This window comes from Octodon degus, unplaced genomic scaffold (assembly GCF_000260255.1).
Source record: "Octodon degus isolate 3935 unplaced genomic scaffold, OctDeg1.0 scaffold00208, whole genome shotgun sequence".
NCBI lineage: Eukaryota > Metazoa > Chordata > Mammalia > Rodentia > Octodontidae > Octodon > Octodon degus.
Window position 1 is genome coordinate 1563580 of NW_004524784.1, and position 23625 is coordinate 1587204.

General features: G+C 36.7%; 1 protein-coding gene across 1 annotated transcript in view; it reads left to right on the forward strand.

The window, feature by feature from the left end:
- Positions 1–23625, forward strand: part of Plxdc2 (plexin domain containing 2) — a 436032-nt gene that overhangs the window by 229025 nt on the left and 183382 nt on the right. Inside the window, exon 4 of the mRNA XM_004644757.2 lies at positions 14486–14555. Coding sequence (XP_004644814.1) covers positions 14486–14555 — 70 coding nt within the window. The remainder of the gene's footprint in view (positions 1–14485; positions 14556–23625) is intronic.

Here is a 23625-nt window from a genome sequence, read left to right on the forward strand (position 1 = left end):
CATAGAACAAAACTATGCGGTGAGGAAGGTCCAAGGTGGGAAACATGGGAACTCGCTAGTGATCATGAGATGGGACAAAACTACGGTCAACCAACAAGATTACATCCACATTTGCTCAGGTAAAATTGACTGAATTGGAATCAAATGGAGAAGCTAGTCATGTAGCAAGTAGCATGAATATAGAACAGGGGCAGCTCGGACTCCTGATGATACTCTGTCTTAGTCTCCCCAGCGCCGGAATTACAGGCACTACCATGACTGGTTTCAGGAGCCAGCTCCACAGCATGGCCTGAGGTGCTGGGGATTGAACCTGGGTCCTTGTGATTGCCAGACAGGCACTTAGAGCACTGAGCTATCTCCCTAGCCCTAAGCTATCACTTACAACATTCCAATTTTGTCTGAGTTCTGTTGTTATGGTTTAGAAATCAAATGTTCCTTCAGTGTCTCCACTCAGAAGTGAGGACTGGTTGGAAGGGCAGGGCCCTAGGGGGACAACTTGGGAGAGTAGGTTATGATCTTGAGGCGCTCTTTCTCTCTTCCCTCCCCAGCCGGCCACTGTGGGGTGAACAGTCTCCCTCTATTAGGCACTTCCGCTGCACTATTTGTACCGTACGATCAGTGGGCCACAAACTCAATGAAGAGCCAAAATAAACCTCTTCTGACTTAACTTCCAGGTGTTAAAGGTTTTATCCCAGCGATGAGAAAGTTGAAAAGTACATCTATCCACAACACTGAGCATAGGTTGATTTCATTTATGTTTAGTTTTGACTGTGTGAAAAGGCTTTTTGAATCCTCACCAATTGGCTTCATTTTTGGTATGATACACTTTTCATCAGCCTTGACTTCTTTGTTTTTATCACCTGTTCTTCTAGTTGAATAATAGACTGGGATGACTTTCGGCTGTGTGTCTCTCTATAGCTTAATTTTAACTTATATATTACCCTTTATGGATATGTAAAGAAATTATATTAACCAATTTTCCATTATTATAGCAAAATACCTAAGATCATCAACTTATAGGGTGGAAAGGTTTCTTCTGGCTCGTGTTTTCAGAGGATTCATTCCATGGTCACTTGGATCAGTTGCTTCTGGGTGGACGATGAGGCAGTGTGTCATGGTGGAGCACAGAATTTCCAGAGGAATCTTCTGAGGCCTGGAAGTGAATGACAGAGGAAAAGGAAGAGCCTGGAGCCCCATCTTCTCCTTTGAGTACATGACCCCCGTGACCCCTAAACTTTGCACTAAGCTTCACTTTTAAAGGTTTCTGCCATCCTCCAGTAGTGCCAAGCTAGGGACAAGCTTTAAACACGTGGGCTTTTGGAAGGCATTCAACACCCAAACTATGGCAGTCACTCACTTGGCATGCTGCAGCATTTTATTTAATTGTATTTATGTTTTTGTTCTAATTGAATTCTAAGCCCCCAGGCCACTCTGACAGTTATAAAATGTTAATGAAATTCAGATCCTTAGAAAGCTCAATTTATTCTTGAACCCAGTTGTACATTTAAAAAGTGAATACAAGTTACATTATTTGAGAATAATAGGAACTAAAAAATGAGGTTTGGCATCTTCAGGCCCAAGTTCAAGTTCATTATGGAAGATCTTGAGAAAAGCCCTAAATTTTCTTCCTTTTTCTCCCTCTTTTAAGTGGTTATTATACTAATTCTGTCTATTGCACAGGACAGAGTAAAATGTGATATTATGGTGCTTAATAATTACCAAAGCACTTTAACACTGCCTACCATTAATTCATTTTACTCTTACTGTTATACTTAAGACACTTACCAATTTTGAGACAAATTTTTTCTGTGCCAAGTATTAGCTGCTGGCCTTTTATGACAAAAGAGAGACTAACATTTCCCCCTCCACTAACACGATTAAAATAACTGAGTTTTATTTTTCTGTGTGCCAAGGAAATGTAGTAGTCTCCTTTAGCACATTGAATTTGGCAAATTCTTTCTACTAACACAATTACATAAGTAGAAGTACATTGCCAATCATTTGGGATGTGTCACTATTTTTCTTGAATCTAGGAAGCACATTTTATACAAGGAAGCTACTAAAGGGAGTCATTTATACACATGCCTAATAAAATCTATAGGTATTAACTTTTATGCATCTAACAAACCACAGGTTACCAAAACAAGAAACTATCTTCTTTCCTAAAAAGATATCATACTTCAGCTTATCATATTTCACTGCAGTTTCATTCTGTTTCTCCACCAGAGATCTGTAGAGGAGAATGGGCAGTTTAAAATTTAAAATTAGTCTTAGCAACTAATTTAATACATTTTCTAACTAACTCTAGAGAGATAAATATATACTCACCTTTGAAAAGTCATGAGTCAGTTAAATACTTTCGTATCCATAAAACCCTGTTGAAGGTCTTACATTATCCTTCCATAATCACAGAAGCTGTTAAAGAAGAAGGCTCCTCAATCATGTCTCAGGTGTGATAAAAAGTCTATTATTTTCTGCCTTTCCTTGGAGACTTTCTTCCCCAATATTAGATCACCTTTTCTTTGAGATCTCTCCAGGAGACTAAGAAGGCTTGCAATGGTTTCATTTTAGATAACATGAGTGTAAGACACATTCTCACCCTGAAGTTATTAAATGATAAAGATTTTACATGGCTCTTGCAAGGAAAATGATTTGTAACATCAAAAGTTTCACAACATATAAATGGAGTATAATGTTCGCTAAGAGTAAACATGGGTGAAAACAGGTAGGGTTCATTTTTATAGAAAATTTTAAATTGCATAACATAAAAGATTGGAAGCATGTTACTATTAAGATTTCTTGGGTATGTAATTATTTTAATAGCTTTCGAGGGTAATTTTAATCAGTTTAACAATAACCCACAACCGTCGGACCAACTGAGGGTAATTTTAAATACCTGATTGTAATAGCTTTGTGTATGTCTGTTTCCTCCCACTAGTACAAGTACTAGAACAAGTACTACTTCAAGTCTTACACAAGACTTCCGTTGTGCTGGACTGTCAGGAATTTTTCTTGAACCCTGCTGGTCCTTAAACCTAGGTTCTCACAACCACCAAATAAGTGCTTGATCACTGAGCTAGAGCAGCAGCTCAGCCTGGAATTTCCTATCATACAGCACTAAGGCTCAAGTGTGATAATTGGAACATGGGTAGACACATCAGTCCTGGTTACATGTGGATTACGCTGTGCTCATGGGCCGCATGTTATGAGGGAAGAACTAGACACTATCAATGGGCACTGAGTTACTTAACTTTTTAAAAGCCAAGAAGTTGACGAAGGAGGTAAAATGTGAAAACACTGAGAAATCCGGGTAAAAACTAGAATCTTTTGGTACTATTTTTATAGCTTTTCTTTATTTCTCAATAAAACAAAATTTGAAAATGAAGGAAGAACTGAACATCACCTGAATGTCAGTTTCAATGTATAATCAAGTTTTGATTTAGTCACAAAGATGGACTGTGCCTACTAGATTCCAAGTGATAAGACCTCAGTTGTCCACAGGCTGCCAGAGGAAGTGTTGAACCACAGGCACTTAGAGTAGGACCAGCTTGATGTCAGTCTACACTTTGTCAGCTATTAGCTTGGTGACCTGGAACATGGAATCACTCTCTGCTGGTCCCTTTCCTCATTTGCTAAATGGAAATAATAACAGCACTTGCTTTCTAAAGTGGTTACTGGATTCAGTAAGTTAACATTAGTGCAATGCTTCCAACAGCGGCTGATACAGAGTTAGAGGTACATGTCACACTGATAATAATAATCCTTTTGCAAATATTTAACTTTAAAACTGTCATTTTCCACTAACTGGAAAGTGGACAGCCTGTACCTTGAAGGAAAGTTTGTAACCTGAGGATTGGAAGGAGCTTTTCAAGCTGTACACAACAAACTCATAGGAATATCTTTCTCCTCTGTTTAAGGATCACTGGTCAAGGAAGTTACAAGACTGCCACACTTCCCAGGTGTTCTTGGTTTGGAAAGAGATTTTGCAAATCATTGCTCTAAATGTGCTAGTCTAGCAAGTCTCTCAATTCCTTTAGTGGAAAATTTCATGTCATATTATAAGCTCAACCAGATAAGTAAAGTGAGATAATATCACCCAGAAATCAGTGTATTCATTTTTAACCCATTTTGCACCTACAAGACTTTTCTTATAGCAGTGTTTTAGAAATTAAAAGACCCTTTATATCATGCAGCTCCTTGCTACTCAAAATGAGTTCAAACGGGCTGTAGCCATAGCTCTTGGAGTTTGTTAGAAAAGCAGGAGATCAGATCTCACCTCCTGCCAGTCAGAAGCTGAAAATCAATGAGAGGCCGAAGGGGTGCATTTGCACATGGCCATTAATAACTTGAATAATTCTCATCATTTGCAAATATAGGCAAATAGCAATAAACCCAAGTGAGTGATCAAGAGATCCAGTAATAGTCTATATAATCTCCCAGGAGACAGCATCAGGTAGCATCAAGTTTATGAATATCCCTTCAAGTGTGCCATTCCATAACCTAGGTCAATTAAACCGCCAATTGTGCTATGAAAAAGTGGTGAAGAGGTTAGAATTTCTAAGCTAGAAAATCAGTCCAGTTGATGGGCTGTGTTTCCAAAAGGAATAGTCAGTTCTTTGTATATTTGCATACTGATTAGCCCCTTTCCATGAACATTTTGATCTTTTAATTAGGTGTCCAGTGTTTTCGGTCACTTGGTTAACAACCCATGTCCTTTTTTATCCACCCCCTGTGGGAGTGAGAATTGGTTACAATTGCATTTACAAAAACACTCTTACATGGAAAGGGCAAGGTTACTTACTGTGCCCACTGCACTATTTTATCTTGGACACAGACTCTTTGGTAGCCTGGAAGTCATATCTTACTTAGGTAGCATATCCAAAAGAAGTGCACATGCCCATTATTTATGCATCTATGCTTTTCCTCATTCTATTTTCCTCTCTAAAATCTGCTTGTTGCAGAAACCTGTCAATTTTAATTTTTCCTATGCATGTCTGTAAACAGTCACGCATTGCTGAACAAAGAGGATAAGTTCTGAGAAAAGTGTCCTTAGGCTATTTTGTCATTGTGAGACCATAAGAGAGTAAGTAGACTTGCAAAGTGGTGACGGCTTCATCCTAGGGGACCACAGTTGTACCTGCAGCCCTTGGCTGATGAGGCATCTTTATTCAGCACATGACTGTACTGTTTATATTTATCATTCTACTACTTCTCAGTCTGTATTACTTTTCTGACTGAAGTGCTATCAGTTATTTCTCTAGGTAGACGCACACAGTCACCACTGAGAATTTTTAAAGGCAAAGTAAATATTTTGCAAGATTAGAAAGTAGCCTGCCTGGCAAGCCCAAAGACTCGGGTTTGTTCCCTGGTACTGCATGCTGTGCCAGCCGTGGAACCCTGCCACTGAAACTTGGCATGATGGCACATGGCTGTAATCCCAGGGCTGGGGAGGCTGAAAGAAAGATCACTGAGTCCAAGCTGCATAGGGAGACCTTGTACCTAATTAATTAATTAAAGATTTAACACAGAAGAAGAAACTAAGTTTCTAGATCTATACTCGGAGCTTGGGAAACAGAAACATTTGATCTCCCAGCAGGCAGATCATCTGCTAAAACAATGCACTCTACTGTATTGGCAGGTCAAGGTGGTGAGCTATATGCAGATTGAAATCTTGGTTCTAGTACCTGCTAGTCATTTGAATTAACTGAACTTTTCTGTAAAGTTCTGTTATGAAATAATTTCAGGCCTGTAAAAAGTTTTTGAAAGTCACTGAGAATTCCTATCTTCCTTTCACCTTGCTCTACAAATGTTAGCACCTTTCTTAACATTAGAATGGTAATCAGTTTCAAGAAATTAACATTGCTACTATGCTTTTAGGTATTCTACAGGCTTTATTCTGATTTTTGTAATTGTTACAAATTGTCCTTTGTCTAGCGCCAGTGTAGGACCCACACTGCATTTATTTGTCAAATCTGTTCTCCTTCATCCATGAAATTTCTTCAGTCTTTGTCTTTCATCAATTTGACGGCTTTTGAAGTTTACTCTGTATGTGTGGCCTCAATTTTGAGTGTCTATCTGAATGTCCATTGTCTTTTCATGACTAAAAAAGATCTTTGTTTTAGACAGAAGTGCAGTGAATGGTATTTTGTCCTTCTTGAATCATGGCAGGTGGTACATTGGTCTGGTTTGCTGTTCCCTAAGGTATAAATGTTGGAAACCACATCGATAATGCTACCATGATGGGGAGAACCCTCCCGGTAGGCGCTGCTGTCATGAGGGCTCAGCCTTTGTGAATGAATGAAGCGATGGATGGTGTTGTCAAACAAGTAACTTGGTTGAGAGTGGATCAGTTATAAGGTGGATTTGGTATTATCTTGTTATCTCTGTTTCTTTGTGTACTCTTTTGCCTTTCTGTTTTTCACCATTTATGGTAAAGCAAAACGATCCTCATCAATTACTGCCCCTTGATCTGTATCTTCCCAGCCCCCAGAACCGTGAAACACACACATACACACACAAACACATATATATTATATAACATATTACATATATTTTTATATATCTATATATTATATATACTATATCTATCTATCTATATTTTTCTTTTCTTTCTTTCTTTTTTTAAAATGTATTTTGTTGTTACAGGGTGTCGCTATGCAGCTCTGACTTGTGGTGATCCTCCTGCTTGCAGCCTCCCCAGTGCTGGGATTGTAGGCATGAACCACTATGCCCGGACTCTGGATGGCTTATCCCATGCTGGGGGCAGGGCTGGTATGGCATGTAGTGACGGGGATGGAACCCTGGTCGCTGCACTTGCCTAAGCTCGCCTAAGCAGGTGCTTTAGTCCACTGAGCTATGTCACTGGCCCTTATTTTTCTTTTTATAATCTACAAATATCCCATTGGGAAGTACTTGAGATACTACAAATATATGCCTCATGTCATACTTATCCTTACTGATTTTCTCATTTATGTTTATTAAAAACAGCTAAATAATTGGCATGATAATTTCATATATTAAATGCTAATTCCATTCTGCTAAAATCTACAGCTACTTAGTTATGATTACAGTAGTACCTTGGTTTATATATTTTATTTGTTTTACCATTTGGGGGAAGATAGCTGCCTTTGTGTTTGTGTGGGGAGGGTGGCCTTTGTCATTTCTATCATGAGGTACAGAGTTGGAGTGGAAGCAACATTTTGCTGAATGCTTTTGTATGCCAGCTGAATTGTTTGCAAACAGAAGTGTTCCAGAAGTGTTCCTGAAGTGCAGCATGACCGCATCTCAGTGCAGTAAGAGGGGAGGCAGTGTGACCTCCCAGAAACATAGCACATCACTATGACATCAATTCTACTTGAGAAAGCTTTACCTGAATTTGTTGCATCCTTTTTAAAAAACTGATTGGGGTGACGTATTTGTGTAGTAGAATGAACATAAATATTAAGTCTCTTAGGTTATTACTAGGAATGATGACCTTATTTAAGAAACTAATTTCAAGGTAATATTTATTGCTATAGAACATGTATTTATACACAGCATTTAGTGTAAAGTGTTACTGACTTGGGTGCTTATGATTTATGTATTACTCAGTCATTTTATTGTTTGTCTGTTTGTTTGTTTTCATGTACCAGGAATCAAATTGAGGGCCTAGGTGCTGTGCCACTAAGCTAAACCCTGGCCCCCATGTTATCCTTTTAAATAAACTGTTAAAGAAATGTCTTCACATTAGAGATGAACAAAGTTTTACAAAATCACACAGCTACTAAGTATTAAAGCTAGAATATAATTTTAGGTCTCTTTGTCCCAGATTACTCAAGAATTCAGGAAAAATAATTGAAAATCTAAATGTGCAGTTCCTTTAAAATAAAATAGTAAAATGTATTGCCTCATGATTAGTAAAATAGTAAGATTGTAATAATCTATTTAAAAGATTTATAAGTCAATGCATTTTATCGGAACCTTACTCAGCTTCAAAAAGTTGGTTGTTGTGTCTATTTGAATATGACACCACAAATTAAACTAAATTCATTATGGGTGTCTGAGGTCTATTCAGTCATTTTTATTGGAGACACCAGTTTTACTAAAATAAGCTATTGCTGCTATAAATCTTATATAAATAAAGCAAATATGCATTTAAAATTTTGTAATTTCTTTCATTGTTTATACTTGCTATAAAGAAATGAACTAAAATTCTTTATGTGCTGTTTTTGAAATTTTTAAATAAAAGCTATGAGAATTTTTTCATACACTGCAATATCATAAGAGCATCCCACCTATTTGCCAGCTTTAGGAGACAAGTAGTGCCCTTTGAAAATTATTTAAATGATTTTAAATCGAATATTCTGTCTTTCAAAGTTAAAGTAAGTACTAAGAAAATCGACTTAGTGGGACCAAAAAAGCAAAGCTTCCTTACTATAAATATGAAATTATCTTAAAACAAATAGCAATTTTTATGAATGATGTTTATAAAAAATTCTTTTGATTAGCATAAATGTGCCCATTCTCGATTTTTAACTCTTAAGAGCTCTCTTCAAAGATTTGCAGCTGTTGACCAATTAATTTCTCTTTGTAATACTACTGAGAAATAAACAAATTAAGGAGAAGGGAGTGTGCTTCAGATTTCAATGTTATGTTATTAAAACAGAATTAGTAGAATTCATAATGCGTGTAATCATGGATAGCAATAAGCAACTTTAAAAAATACATAAGGGAGGGAGATAAGGTGTGGACACTCTTAGAAATCTATGTGTCTGACTCTACATGTGCATGATAACCTGTTGCTAAAGAAAACTTCAACAGGGCATGTTTTCCAAAAGCATCCTGTGTCTTAAAAACTGAAGTCACATATGTCTGTAATTCCTATAAATTTGTACCAAACCAGTTGGGATCTGTTTACTTGTCAAAGAGCGCCAAAGCATGTTTACTAAATTTATCTTCCACCATGTGACAAAGTAATGCTTCTTTTGCTTGTCTCAACTTTACCGTTCCCTCTCCTTTTCAACAGTCCACAGGGTCTAAGAGGGTGCTTAGCAAATGCACTTGCTTTGATTCTGTTGCTAATGATTTTTAAACTTCACACAAGAGCACTGAGTTTTAAGCTCTTATTTATTTATTTATTTATTTATTTATTTATTTACTTGGTGCTGAGGATTGAATTAAGGGCCTCTTGCTTGCTGCACTTTTGATTTTTTATTTTGTATTTTGCTCAAATTCACTGGGTCTCTATGTGTTCATCTTCCTGAGCATCATTTTCTTTAACATTAAACATCGTAAGGGGTGAGACCCAACATACTAAACTGTCTGTGATAGAGTAGCCTCTTGTTAGCATGTTTTTTTTTGTTTGTTTATAATTGCTTTTTGTGACAATGTAGGGGATTCTGCTAACAAGGTATTGTTGTTGTTGTTAGTGGCGATGGTGGTGGTAGTAGCGTTGTAGAAGAGTTCTTTTTTCCTAGACAATTAGGGTTATTTTCAATGTATTTTTTTACTCTACAGGTAAATATAAATACCTAATTTGTGACACAGCAAGTTTTCTCTCACCTAATACAAATAGTTCTTCTTCCTGTGGTCATTCTCTCACTTGGTGTCACTGGAGCACACCTTCTGGACACCCAGAAATCTGTGCTTTGTTCTAGATTCCCTTAAGGCCTCAATTCAAAGTGTTTCTGGTTCACTTTATATTTTTTGACCCTTCCGTTCCACTGTCCCCGCTGCCTAACGACCTTCTGTGGAAATGGAACATACTTTCTTCCAAAGTCTACCGCAGTGCCTTGCTGTGGGTGGACCGCCTTCTCTGGGTGCCTCCTCTGCCCTGGGTGGTTGTGTCATTTCTCCCTAGTGATGCTTTCCCCAGTGCTGCAGTGACTGCAAAGTACTTACGCCCCCCCATTCCGATTGGCTGATTTAGTGCCTCATCTGCATAAGCTGAAGTATCCATGATTACTGATTGGCTGAACAAGTACAACTGTCCTTTACCTCCTTCGAACACTTGTCTTGTATGCCACCCAGAGACAAAATAAAAATCCAGTTATTCAAGGGAAACTATATTGAATATATAAGCATTGAGTTTCAAAGGGCTTTGTAAAGTTATAGAGCTTCTTCTTCTTTTTATGTAGTGTCTATTTGTGCGTGCGGTTAAAGTAGGATAATAATGATTTCCTAAGATTTGCCTTTAAATGTGATTCATCATTTTGTTTTAATATCTCACTAATTGAAAGTACTAACGTTGTCATCAGTCAAACCTAGTTCAAATTCTAGTTTCCCACTTAGATTATTCTCATTCATTGGTTGTAAGTAATTTTCACCTGGAAGTAGCCATGAGTCTTATACCTCTGTGTGTGTGTGTGTGTGTGTGTGTGTGTGTGTGTGTGTGTAACAGCAGCAGCAGCAACAGCAACAGTAGTTATAGTAAGACTTAATGACTTGAACTAAGAAGTCAAGGGAGAATCCTGAAGATGTCATAGTCAGCAACCCAGCCAGGGTTGACACTTCAGCCATTCTGAAAAGATGAGAGGCTGACTCCAACATACCCTGCTCCACTTTCTCACTCAAGTTCTCTCTCTCCCCCCACTTCAGCATGCACAGAGGAAACCAAGGCAACAGGGCAGCTTATCAGTCCTCAACCAGCATTGGATAGGAGTGAGAGGATAAATGTCCCAGCCTTTTCTGTCCTCCAGTGAAATGATTCTGAACCTTGATTTCCCTTCTTTTTCTCAGAGGGTCTCCACAGAGACAGGGTCCAACTGGTTATAGTGATAACACATCCAATATGGTGCCTATTACTAAATTTTCTTTATATCACTTCTTCCATATCCTTTATCAAATGCATTTCAGATTAACCTTTGCTAAAGTGTCTTTTATGTGGGTTGGTTTTGGGTGTAACCAAAACTAAACTAAGGCTTGAAAAATATGGAGATGATGACTGTCCAAGGTTGTAATACTACTGATCTAATCCAAAGAGATGTCATCTATTAATACAAGAGTCAACATTAAGTGCGGCAAGTTTCTAAAATACCTGCTTAGGCAGATGCAGGGACCAGGGTTTTATCCCCAGTGTGCCATGTCCCTCACTCCTGGGGCACACTGAGACTGTGACTGAGACTGGGCTTGGTGGATCATGCCTGTAATCTCAGCACTTGGGAGCATGGATCACTATGAGTCTGATCTATGTAGGGAGACCCTGTAGACCCTGTACTAAATACATTAAAAAAAAGAGTGGCAATTTCCTCAAACTAAAAGATACTTTTAATGACAGGTTAGAATATGGAGCATAAGCAGAAAGTTTTGAAGAAGGAACTAATTAGTGTTTCACCTTAGAGCTCCTTTTTACTTTCATTAGGTTGACATTATTTCTAGGGACAATGGGATTCTAGACTGAGTGCTGAAATAAATAGATGATGTACTAGATACTATAATTTAAGGGGAACTAGAGTTAGGAATGTGATGAGGAAGCTATAGCAAAATTAGTGATGCACAGTTGGGGAAAAGCATCACTAGTGACCACAAAACACATGTATTTCAGAGCTATTTAGAAGATACCATCTTCCTAAATTGCTGCTGATACTTTGTATTAGGCGATAGCAGGTCATGTTGATGAGGTAAACGAATCCTTCAAACAGTGAAGCATTTGCATCTGATGTTGTTCTTCAGAATGACAGATTGGTAAATTGTTTAACAAATCATTTATTTCTCATTAAAAGTCTTTTGGTTATATGTGTATTTATATACTTTCATCTAATACCAAATATATTTAAATGTCACAGTGGGTGAGAGAACTCATGTCCTATCTTTATACTGTAAACACCACTGCACTCGGACCAGCCCTTATCCTTATACTGATGCCGACAATAATTGAGTTTCTTAGTGATAGCTGCTCAAACCAAACTGTTTCTGGAAGAGAGAATGTTTGATGGTGTAAATTTTACAGTTTATGGATAAACACGGAAACAATTAAAATGACAGGACACTCACTGCAGCAAGTGTCTCTATAAAATTTTTTTGAAGGGTGTGTGAGTGAGGAACGGCAGGACCAGAAAGGTGGAGTGTGTGCATCCCTTAGGTCCTCATCAGGGCAGGCACTGGCCACGAGTGTTTTCCTATCAGCCTTGCAATTCAGGAGTCTTGCTCATCGCTGCTCAGGACATGTCTTCACTTTCAGAATATGCCTTACGCATGAGTCGCTGAGCGCCCACCTCTTTGGTGAGGTTGCCAAGCCAACCTCATGGACTGGAAATCCATGAAAGTGATGAAACTTCATTGAGCAGCTGATGCCTAAGAGGAAGGAGACCTACGACTGGTACCCAAGCCACAACATGTATTTCATACTCAAGGGCACATCCAGTTGCTTGCCCTCAACAGAGATGAGCATAAGGATTTTAAGGATAAACAAAATTGTCTTCTAAAGAAGTTTCATTGAACGGGGAAACAAGGAAAAGAGAATGAAAAAGAACAGTGAAAAAGAAATAGTGTTAGCCATCATGACAAAATTTCTGCCTCAGTGACTAAGAAAAAAGTGTACTTACTGTCTTTCCACATATTAGAGTCTAGTCTTCCTCAGTGAAGGCTATTTGAAACATAATCTTCTGTGTGGAAATCTAATCCAGTTGCATTGTGCCTGGTTTCTTGAATACACTGAAATCTCAGAAAATTATATCATCCTTAGTTTTTCAATCTAAGGTTTACCTGAGTCCCTATTGGAGTAAATGTATAGTTTATTGTTCAGTGACTTCTTTGGAGAGGGTATGGAATGCCTGGGGAGTGGAGAAGCAGCCTCATTAAATGAATACCCAGAAAAAAAAAAAAATTCTTCTAGTATCTTCTTTGAGCTAAGTTTATTTTGGCTTTGCGGCTATCATCTTAGTGGTGTTAGTGACCGCTCTTTTCAGATAGTGCAGTGGAAAAGGTTTTGTTGTTCTTCTTAATCAGCCTAAAACAAGAATGCAAAGAAATCTTTTATGAAGGTGTGGCTTTCACTAAAAAGGAAAAGAACCTAACTGAAACTTCTGAAAATTGTCAACTTCTGAAAATTAATTTCATGCCAAATAAGTCACTAGAAATTTTTTATGAGTACTGAAAAAGTAATCATTTGCAAAAAATGAAAATAATTAGTTTCTAATAAATATATTTCTCTATTTTCTCTTACATTTGTGTATGGGGAAAGATGCAATATAGAAATTTCAGAATTTTTACTTGATAGCCTTTTGCTATAGGTAGCTTTTAAATGGTACTGGGCTCTAAACCAGCTAAGTATATATCCTTTGCATTGTTCCATTTAATTTCATCATATTTGTTACTACTTAATGTTTTCTTCCAGTAACAATATATTAATTTCATATTTCAAAAATATTAGGTAGCTAGAAGTTTTTTGTCTCTTTTAAACATTTTTTATGTTTAATTTTGAAATATCAACACGTCTTTCTAAATGTTTGCCTGTATTTGAAATATGAAAGCAATTGTACACACACATGTGTATGTACATGTGTGTATCCTTTTTTCATATTATGAGCCCAAATCTAAGTCTTCTTTGTGACAAAAGACACAATTAATGAACTTCTTATTTTTGTCCTATAGTACCAAGTAAAAGTAGCTCTGTAACAGATAGTATTACTTATCTTACAGTTCTATGGTTTCAAAAATGGATATACTATGCTTACTCTGAAAATCTCATTGTATAAAAAGAAACTCTTCAGTTCTAGATATGTAGGTATAAATATATTCTTCCATGACATTGTCTTTCATTATGAAATATGAAAGAAAAAAATGAATAAGTAATAGCATAAAACCTTTTGATTTTTCATTCAATACGTCTTGGTGTGCAACATGCTCTACTATTTTGGAGGAACTTATCAAACCACAAAGCAGGCCAATGTAAATATCTCATCAGAATTACACAATAAAGTGTAGTACCAGTGGCAGAGAGAACAGCTCGTTTTTATGCTGGTCATCGTGGTGCATATTATGATCCCAGTCCCTTGGGAGAATGAGAGAGAAGGATCTCGAGTTTAAAGCCAGCCTGGGAAAGCTAATAAGACCATGTCTCAAAAGTAGAGTTCAATCCCTGGTTCTGCAACAACAACAACAACAACAACAACAACAACAACAACAACAACAATGGCTAGAGGTGTAGTTCAGTGATCCCAGGATTCAATCCTTGATAATGTAAAAAAACACATAATAGTAGCAGCAGTGGCAGAAGCAAAGACAACAACAAACTTTTCAGGTAGTCCTTGTAAGTTAGGAATAGATCAATAGATTCTAAGAACCCAAATTTGTTTTGTTTTGTTTTTTGTTTTTTGTTTTTCTGTAAACTTTAAACATTTATCAGGAAAAATATTCTTTAGTTCCATCAATAATCTAATTTATAAACGTCAACTCTGATAATAATAGGGCAAAGTAGAAACATCTCCTTTTAATGCATAAGGCCCTTTGTTTTATGTTTATTATTTTACCCTTTATTGATTTTCATCTCTGGTGTTGTTCTTTGCAGAGAGTGAATCTGTCCTTCGATTTTCCATTTTATGGCCATTTCCTACGTGAAATCACTGTGGCTACCGGGGGTAAGTGGCTTTCTACCCATTCACCTTAAATAATCTACAGTTTCACTGCAGCCATTATTTTTAATTTACCCCATATTTCAAAAGGACTATATTGTGAAAATCATTATCTTCTAGCACAAAGTCGTAAGCATAAAAAAGAGAGGTGATATTGGAAAGATTTTCCAGAAGAAAAATAAGTATATCGATTATAATTTCAGCTTCAATTTACTTCTGCTTTCTTGCTAAATTTTAGTTCACCTTTTGGTATTATAAGACTACACAAAATACTGGGATGGAAGTAGAAAAGGTGCTTAAGTGAACTGTGGATTTATTTTTATATTATTTGAATGCATGCATTTGATACAGGTGTATATATACATATACAAAACCACATGTATATCATCTTAAGGTTTTTTTTTCCACTTTAAGGTCACCTATGCTGACTGCATTTCATATAAGAGTATCAAATGAAAACACTTAAATACAATTTGAGTGTGTGTGTGTGTGTGTGTGTGTGTGTGTGTGTGTGTGTGTGTTACTGGGAATTAAACTCATGACCTGACACTTACCAGACAGATGCTGTGTTGCGGAGCTTTAGCCCTGGTCCCTAGTTTAAATTTTTGAAATTTTGCTTTTCTTCACAATCTTGGAAGTTAAATGTTAGTGATAGTCTGAGATTACAAATACCTTAAACCTAAAGTGCTACAAATAAAAGATGATTGCAATGCCAGAGAATGCTCCTGGAGGTCTTAAATATTAGGACCAGAAAGTAGAAGTTAAAAAAAAAAAAAAGCAACAATAGAAAAAAGAAGCAAGTAAAAGGAAGTCCACAGGTATAATGAAGAGATACAAGCATCTGTGCTAGAAGAACAGGAGACGAGGGTCTTTGCCCTTCTCTGAATCTCGTAATTGGTCTTCAGGATGAATGGAAGCCGTGCTGATCTTTTTTCCCTATGTTAAGATTTAGAAAATATGTAAGATTCAGGATAAAAGAATCTGTAGTCATAAGTTTCAACAAAATTTTCTGATCACCTACTCTGAACTAAGGTAAATTAAATTTTGCATTCTTTTGGAATGCATAAACATACAGAGGACTGGACAAAGTAAAGCATAAATGGAAATCAAGTAAAATATCCAAAGATACGCAGAAGAGGAAGTGGTAGAGTATTTTGGGATGGTAGATAATTGAGTTTGAGTAAAGGCAGGACATAATAGGCTTATATGATTAGAAAAGTAGTTTCAAACAATTTTCCATAACGCCTTAAGAGTGAGCTTTGCTTTGAGTCCTTAGTCCTTGAGCAGGTAAGTGATAAACTTTAGAAGACTGAATCTAGACATTTGGGTAATGTCATGAATTGTAGGCCTTTTGGACTTCACTTGCTTGGAAGAACACTGCAAGAGGCCTATGTGAGAGGCTTTGATTATTCTTTTGCTGTTTGCATCAGTGAGAGTCAAGCAGAGGAGCTGGATTTGTTGAAAGATAATAACTTTACTTCTGAAATTACTAAATTCTGTGCAAAAAAAGGGCTATAACTAAAATATAGAGGCCTATGTCTTTTAAGTTCACTGTAGGTATACTAGTGTAGTGCTAGGTGTTTGGGAGACTAAATGGAAAGGTGGAACTTCTACCTTTCCAGTAGAAGCCATGTAAGCCCAGTAAGCCATGAATCACCATCACCACCCCTGTCTTCTTATATGATATAAATACGATGACATTAAAATATGGATATTGGCCGTGTTTTCTCACATTTAAGTGATATGTTCTATTAAATTTGAAAAAGTGAATTCCCAATATGTGTTTAAAATCTGTGCACACAGTGGTAAACATAAGGGTAGCTTTGCATTTTCAATTTTACAACTGCTTTAACTTGAATCTTCATGTTAGTGACTCTGCTGCTAAGAATTAAGACTGCACATAGTGCAGTGGATGCTAGCACACTTAAGCAGATGGCTACATCATCTTTGCTGCTTCAAAGTGCCATTTTCCTTTAAAAGAGCCTCAAAATAAGTTTGAAAAAAATCTGGCATCTTGAATGCTTCTTCTTGGAAATAAACACTAAAGCAAAGATACTCTCTTGTTTCTCTTTTTTCCCCTCTAATAAAATATGGTGGTATAGAATTTGCTTGTGTCTCTATATCTCACTTAGATAGGCATAACCAAGATAATTTAGACACTGGACTTTGAAAATGCAACAAGACTCTTCTGTAGAACTTTTCATAGGTTCCTTTCTCATTATTCATTCAATCAACATTGATTGGGACCCTATGAAAGGCTCTATACAAGAGGCTATACAAGAGGCTTACAAATTATACAGGAAGCTTTAAAGAAGTGAAAAAGTAAGGTATGCTTGCTATAAGAAGCTTAGCATCTGAAAACAGGAAGGGACATGATATAAATAAAACACTTAAGATGAGGTTGGCTATAAGAGCTAAAGAAGCAGGAGGTGGCTCAAAAAATATTCTCTTTTGGACACTGAAGAAGTAGCCAATAGTTTTGTGAAATAGCCAATACTTGCCATTGACCTACATGAAGACAGAACTTTAGTTGGTAAAGAAACTATTTGATAAAAGTTGGATCAGGGAAGAGGTTTCAAACAAGAGGATGTTGAGCTACATGACAGTGCTGAGGGTCATCCAATCAATTATTTAATCGCAATTGGAAAGTTAGAATGAGTCAGCTAAGGTAGCAAGACTAATGTAGAGCCACTGGAGCATCAGTAACTGGAGATAGCCTGCAGGTGTTGTGTTTCTTACAGCAGATCCAGCCTGAGCTTATAGGGAAAGGCAAGGTGCCATTAGATCAATGTAAAGAAAGCAGATAGGATTTTTCAGTGCTGTGTCCTAGTTTGTTAGGGCATAAATGAACTAGGACAGGTGCAGAGAAAATGGAGAGAGGAGCTGGGGCAAGACTCCTCATTTTAGTTGTTTAATCACTGTGCTTGGAAAGGTTTACAACTGCAAGGACCCTTTAGGATTTATTTTTTAAAAATCTAAGAGCTAAGAGAAGTTCTGAACCACAGATTTGGTGAATCTTTTCTGTGATTGACTTACAAGTAGACAAAACTATCTGACAAATACTCAACTACCTGGAGAATCTTAAATTTGTGATCAAATATGGAAGACTTGGAAGAAAAGTAGAAACCAGATTAAGTAAAGTCAGATGAAATAAAGTTGATTGAAGAACATTCTAAATAGGCAGGGGCTGAGAGGTTTAAATAAAAATGTATTGCTTTCCTTGTATTGACTGTCAATTCTCTTTGACTGTGCTTCTACCTATTTCTTTTCTGCACTGGGCGTAGGGAAAATAACAAAGGGAAATGTTTCCTTGACGAAGACAAGCTGTGAAAATAAACAAAGTGGATACTTTAAACCACAGCCCTCTTTATTTCCCTACTTTACCAGTTCCCACGCCTTCTTCAACTCTTTCTCTCTTCTCCACCCCACACAGTGACCCAAATTTAGTTAAAAATGAAGTTAACATCAAGCTAATGCCTTGTGTTAGTACCAGGATCACATTTTCATGGCAAAACGGAGTAAACACAGACATATTCATGATTCCCTGTGCTCCGTCTCTGTATTTCATATATACTTTATTATAATCTTAAGTTTCTGGATAAAAAGTGAATTAAAATTAGACATTAGATCATTTATGTATAAACTGCAAAAATAAAATCTCTGCCTATTAAAACTTTTAATATTCAAAAGCTTCAATCATCCATAGAAATAATGCATAAAATGAATTTAAAATAACATCTAATTTTCTGGTTCACTGATGGCAGATTAAGCAAACATCTACTTATCTTTCCATTAAAAAATACTTCAGAATATATATATATATATATATATATATATATATATATATACACTGAGCATTAAAAAGTTAGTCATCTGGGCATTTCATAAAAATATTTCCATTAATAGCTATCTCTAAGATGTTTTTCACTTATTGTTTTGCTTGCTTGCTTTTTCTATGAGTATCTTAATTGGTTCTTTTTATTATTAGGCTGCAAAAGTCATAAATGGTACAGCTGAGTGTGAGAATTTAAGTTTTAATTCTGGTGGCCACCAGTAATAAGGATATGTTTATGTAAATCTATCAGGTGCACATGACTTTGATGGATTCAGGGTGAGGAGATATGTTAATTACTATTTTATATCATAGGAAGGAGAATAATTGTAGTAATTTGGATAACCCTCACCCCAAAACTTAAATATGTGGACAGATGGCAATTTGTAATTAAAATATGTGTGGAATTGCAAGCAGTTGGACATGAGATTAGAAATCAAATGTGACATGAATTAAAAAGCTAGTGTGTAATATATATTACTTATATTACCTACTTAACTGTAGGACAGATTTATTCTCTTTTCCTTTCTATGCAAATTTCTAGTTGTAGATTTCATTTTAAAATGTTGAAAACCTTAGAGCTACTTTGTTTTCTCCCACATGGTAACTAATAAAATATAATTTTTTCATCAAGTAATGAATTTTTAAAATTAAAAAGTACAGTCACATTAAAACAGACAAAAGTAAAAAAATAATTTGCTTTCTTCCTCTGCTTCCTAGTTTACCAGCTCCTTTTCCAAGAAAAAAAAAAAAACTTACATTTTTTTTGGTATATTAAATTCCAATTCAGGGTAATATTCTCTATCTTATCAGTAATTACTTGTTTTTCCCTTTGTAATTTTTTGCTTATCCTTGTAAATCCTTAATAAGACAGACTTTTTAAAAATTGCACATATTATCTTGATTGACTTTTCAGGAAGTATATTAACAAATTTTCTGGGTTTTTTGTTCTGCTTTTCAAATAATACTTTAATTATAGGGCCAAATAATATTTTATGCTTTTTAGACGACTTGATTAATAACAGAAATAAAAGGCTTTTCAGGACAGGAAGAGAGTGAGCTATTACTCGTGATGACTGATTTCCAAACACCAACCTCATCTTGTTGCAAGAGCATAACCTCATAAAACTGAACTTCATGCATCCATGAGCGTTCTGAACTAGTGCGACAGCGAATGGACTTACTTTATCTTTTAAAATTATTAACAGCGAGCAGAGACTGAGTGTCTGGAGATCTGTGTTTGAAAAGAAAATGCTGAGGAGACAGACGCTGGACACGAAGTAAATCCATTCCAATTCGGCTCACCAATTTAAAGTAACAAGCTCGGTTCTCAAGAATCTCCAGACAGAAAGAGAAATTGTGTGTTGTCTGATCCACTGTCTAAATGATTCTCTGAGCTGTACCTCCGAACACCTGAGGGCTCATTTTTGCAATCCCCTGTGATAATTTCTCTTCCCCCAACTGTGTAGTGTCAGCAGCCAATTCAGCAGATTCACAACATCGCTATGTTTCTTTTCCCTGCGGCTTTATAAGCTATATTTACAAGCATCTTTGTTTCTACTGTACCTGGAAAAATGTTGTATTTCTTTAACACTGGCTTGCTAGGGCTGAGGGTGCAAAGGGTATTTGGAGATGTGGGCAGTAAAAGATGCAGAGAGAGACCACTCAGGAGCTGGAGATATGTCAACAGGAATACGCAAGAAAAATAGCACATGTGGGTAGAATGAAGGACAGTTGCATGTAACATGATAACCCAATATCCTGACTCAGAAAGGAATGAGGAGCGTGGTTCAGGTAAGGTGAAGTTAGGGATAAAGCAGATTTCCCCCGCTAGACCCCTTCTCTTGCCCTAACAGCTTCAGAAGAGTCCATCTGTCACGTAGATATTCCTCTAAAAAGTGCCATTCACCACCTTCTTGTAGCAGTCCCAGACTTGATCAGAAATGCCAATGATACACTCTTTGCATCCTAATTGAGATACAAGACAATATTGTACAGATGCTTGAATATGGAACTCAGCTGAAAATAAAAAGAGGCTAGGTGAGTTTGTTCTGTTTGTCCAGTAACAACATAATGGCAAATTCACCAACTTTGTCCAGTCCTAGAAGTCAAAGTATAAGACTGACAGATACCCTGAACGCTACAATAATGAATTGAGAACTCTCAAAGCTAAAAACTAAATTTCACTTTCAAAGAGAAGCATTCTAAATAATAGTCTCTTCATTATTCAGCAAAACTGTCTCTCTGTTCAGAATGCTTGGGTTCCTCAGCTAAGCCAGGCAGAGCTGTGTACGCCTCAGCAAATTACATAATTTCTCTGTCTCAGTTTGTCTGTCTCTACAATAGTGCAATAAAATTTCCTACTCATCAGTATTTTTGTGAAGAATTAAATTGATGTCACTGATACATGTTTCACAGAAAATATTTGTCGGTATTTTCTGTTATTAATTAATATTTTTCATGTAACATTTTTGTTTTTCAAAATCTTTTTTTTTTTTTTCATTAAAGCTGTGTGCCTCAGTTACTCTTCTTTCATTGCTGGGACAAATACCTGATGCTTAAAATTAGGGAAGGAAAGGTTTATTTAGCTCACAGTTACTGGAGGCTTCAGACTATACTCAGCTGGCTCCAAGGCAGAGCGGCACATGGCAGAGAGCAACCTTTCATAGCAGCAGCAAAGAGCAGAGGAGCCAAGGAGGAGTAACAGAAATGATGGCAACAGAGAGCAATTCTGTCTCTCTTATGTTACATTCAAGCTCTCTGCCCCAGGCTGGGTATAGCACTCATACCCATAATCCCAGCAGCACTCACACCCGTAATCCCAACCTTGAATCATGAATTAATCATAAACTCTAGAAGTCCGCCCTGACTACATGAGGCTTTGGGGAGACAACTAGACACAAACCATAACATTGTGCTTACTTGTTAGCAAATTAGCTCGTCATGTTTAAGACGACATCCTTTCATAGATTTCCCTCCACAAATCCTAAAAAGAAACTCAAAGGATATACAGAAATGTAACTCATAATTTCTTTTTATTTTTTTAAAGATTTTATTTTATTTAATTAATTTATTTTTTTACAGAACCGGGGATTGAACTCAGGCCCTTGTGCTTGCCAGGGAAGCGCTTATTCCACTGAGCCATCTCCCTGGCCCCTAACTCATAATTTCTAATTGCATATTTTAAAGGCTGGATTCATCCATGTACAACTGGGAAATGTAGTAGTAGGTAGATGGCTTGGGTTGTAGACTTTAGCAGGGTGACGGTATCATTCATTTCTAAAAACAATTCCAAATCATCCCCAAACATTGCCCAATCATGGTAGTCTGAGGTTTTTCTCTAGAAATTTTACAGCATATAGTAGTTTTTGTAGCACATGGCCACAGAATCTTGACATCCTCACCTAACTGTGGTGCCATCAGTTATCGCCAGGCAACAGAGATGACAGCAGTATCTACCAGCAGGCTACCCATAGAGCTATGTATCTTATTTCATCCTTCATATGGAAAGAACTTTTGGGACTAGGAGTCATATTGTAAAATTAGGCAAGGGTAAAATGTTGCAAAACAGCCTTTTCTAGATCGGAGATTGTTTAGTTGCTAAAAATTTAACTCAACATTAATTTTTCTCCAGTGCAAAAGTAAATGTTAATTAAATTTATGTATGAGGCTTAGCCTTTGAATTAGGAGACAGATTTTTGTGTGTGTGCATCCATTGCTTGAAAGCGGCCTTTATTTGCAGTGTCCTTTTCTTAAACCACAGGAAAGTAGTAGGTACAAAGTCGCTCCACTCTGTGTTCTCACTTCAATCTGTACAGCTCTGCAGCTAAAGCTTAATAAGGCTAAATGTTTTGCTTCTGATGAGGTCATGGTGGGGTTAGATGATTTTGTTGATCAGACTAGCCTGAGGGCCACTAAGAGATTTTCATTTAAATTGCTGGAATTGCTTTTCAAATGAGAGATTTCTGCTCAAGGCAAAGAAAATGGACGAAAATGCCATTTAATTGGTTTACTGTCAATTTTCACAGCTACTTTAAAAGATAGGCATCTTGAGTTCAATGGAAAAATTAAGAGACTTTGGAGTGATTATATTTTACAAAATAAATTGTAAAACAGAAAACCATTTAAATTGTATAAATTGTAGCAACATAACATGAAACCTAAACACGACAAATTTACTGTTTCTGAGGCATTAGTCATTCCACTGTGGGCACAAGCTTATTTTCCTTCTCTCCTCCTCCTTCCTGCTCTCCCATCCTCCTACCTCTTCCTTCTATTCCTTCTTTGCTCTTCCTCTTCTTTCCCCCTCCTCTTCCTCTTCCTTTTACTTCATCTAGTGGTGCCTTCAGGTGATTTCTTAGTTTTCTCTATAAAGCCCTGTAAACATAGCTATTCCCCAAAACTTTGCACTAGTTTATATTTGCAAGCCCCATTTACTGTTCTTTTACTGTTCTGTTGCTCAAGAATTAAAGATTATTTTAGGGAGCTACTTCTTGCATGTTAGATGAAATCCAATAAAACAAATTATACAATGGACATCCAAAGAAATGCAAAGGTCTGCTTTCCTGGAGAGCAGCCACTGGAACCAATAACTGGTAACGATTTGGGTAGTAGCTTCACTGAAGCCAAGCTTGTAGTGTACTTTAGCCTCACTGCAAGAAACTCCAATTGCAGGTGGACACTTAAATTTTTGAGCCCTTAACTTCAAATCCTTCCAGTGAAGTTCTGAGAAAAATCTTCTGGTGGCTCTGCTAGTGAGCTGAAAAGCAGTCAATGTCTGAGGAACCCAGAGCTTTCTCCAAAGCAGAGGCCTAACCTCAGAAAAAAGGTTTTGTAAAAGGCTTCTTCCAACCTCAGAAAAGCCATTTCTCCCACTAGAAGTGCCTTGTGACTCTTCTTTGGACAAATAAGAAGGTTTCAATTTTCTTTGGAAAATTAAAATGATGTAGTCAACAGGAATCAGGACTTCAAGGAAATCAATCAAGAAGGCTATATCCAGGAAAGGAGTTCAGAAGTTGAAAAGCAGGAGGGAAAAAAATCACTGGATGAAAAGAACTTTCACAGTCAAGAGGCGCCTTGAACAGTAATCAATATAATCTGTTATCATGAATGGGATCATAAAAGTATTATACAAAACTTAAAGAAATCTGAGTAAGTTTAGCTAATAATTAGCTGGTATTAATGCACCCATACTGTTTCATTAATTTTGGCAAAGACTAAATAATATAAGAGTTTACATTATAG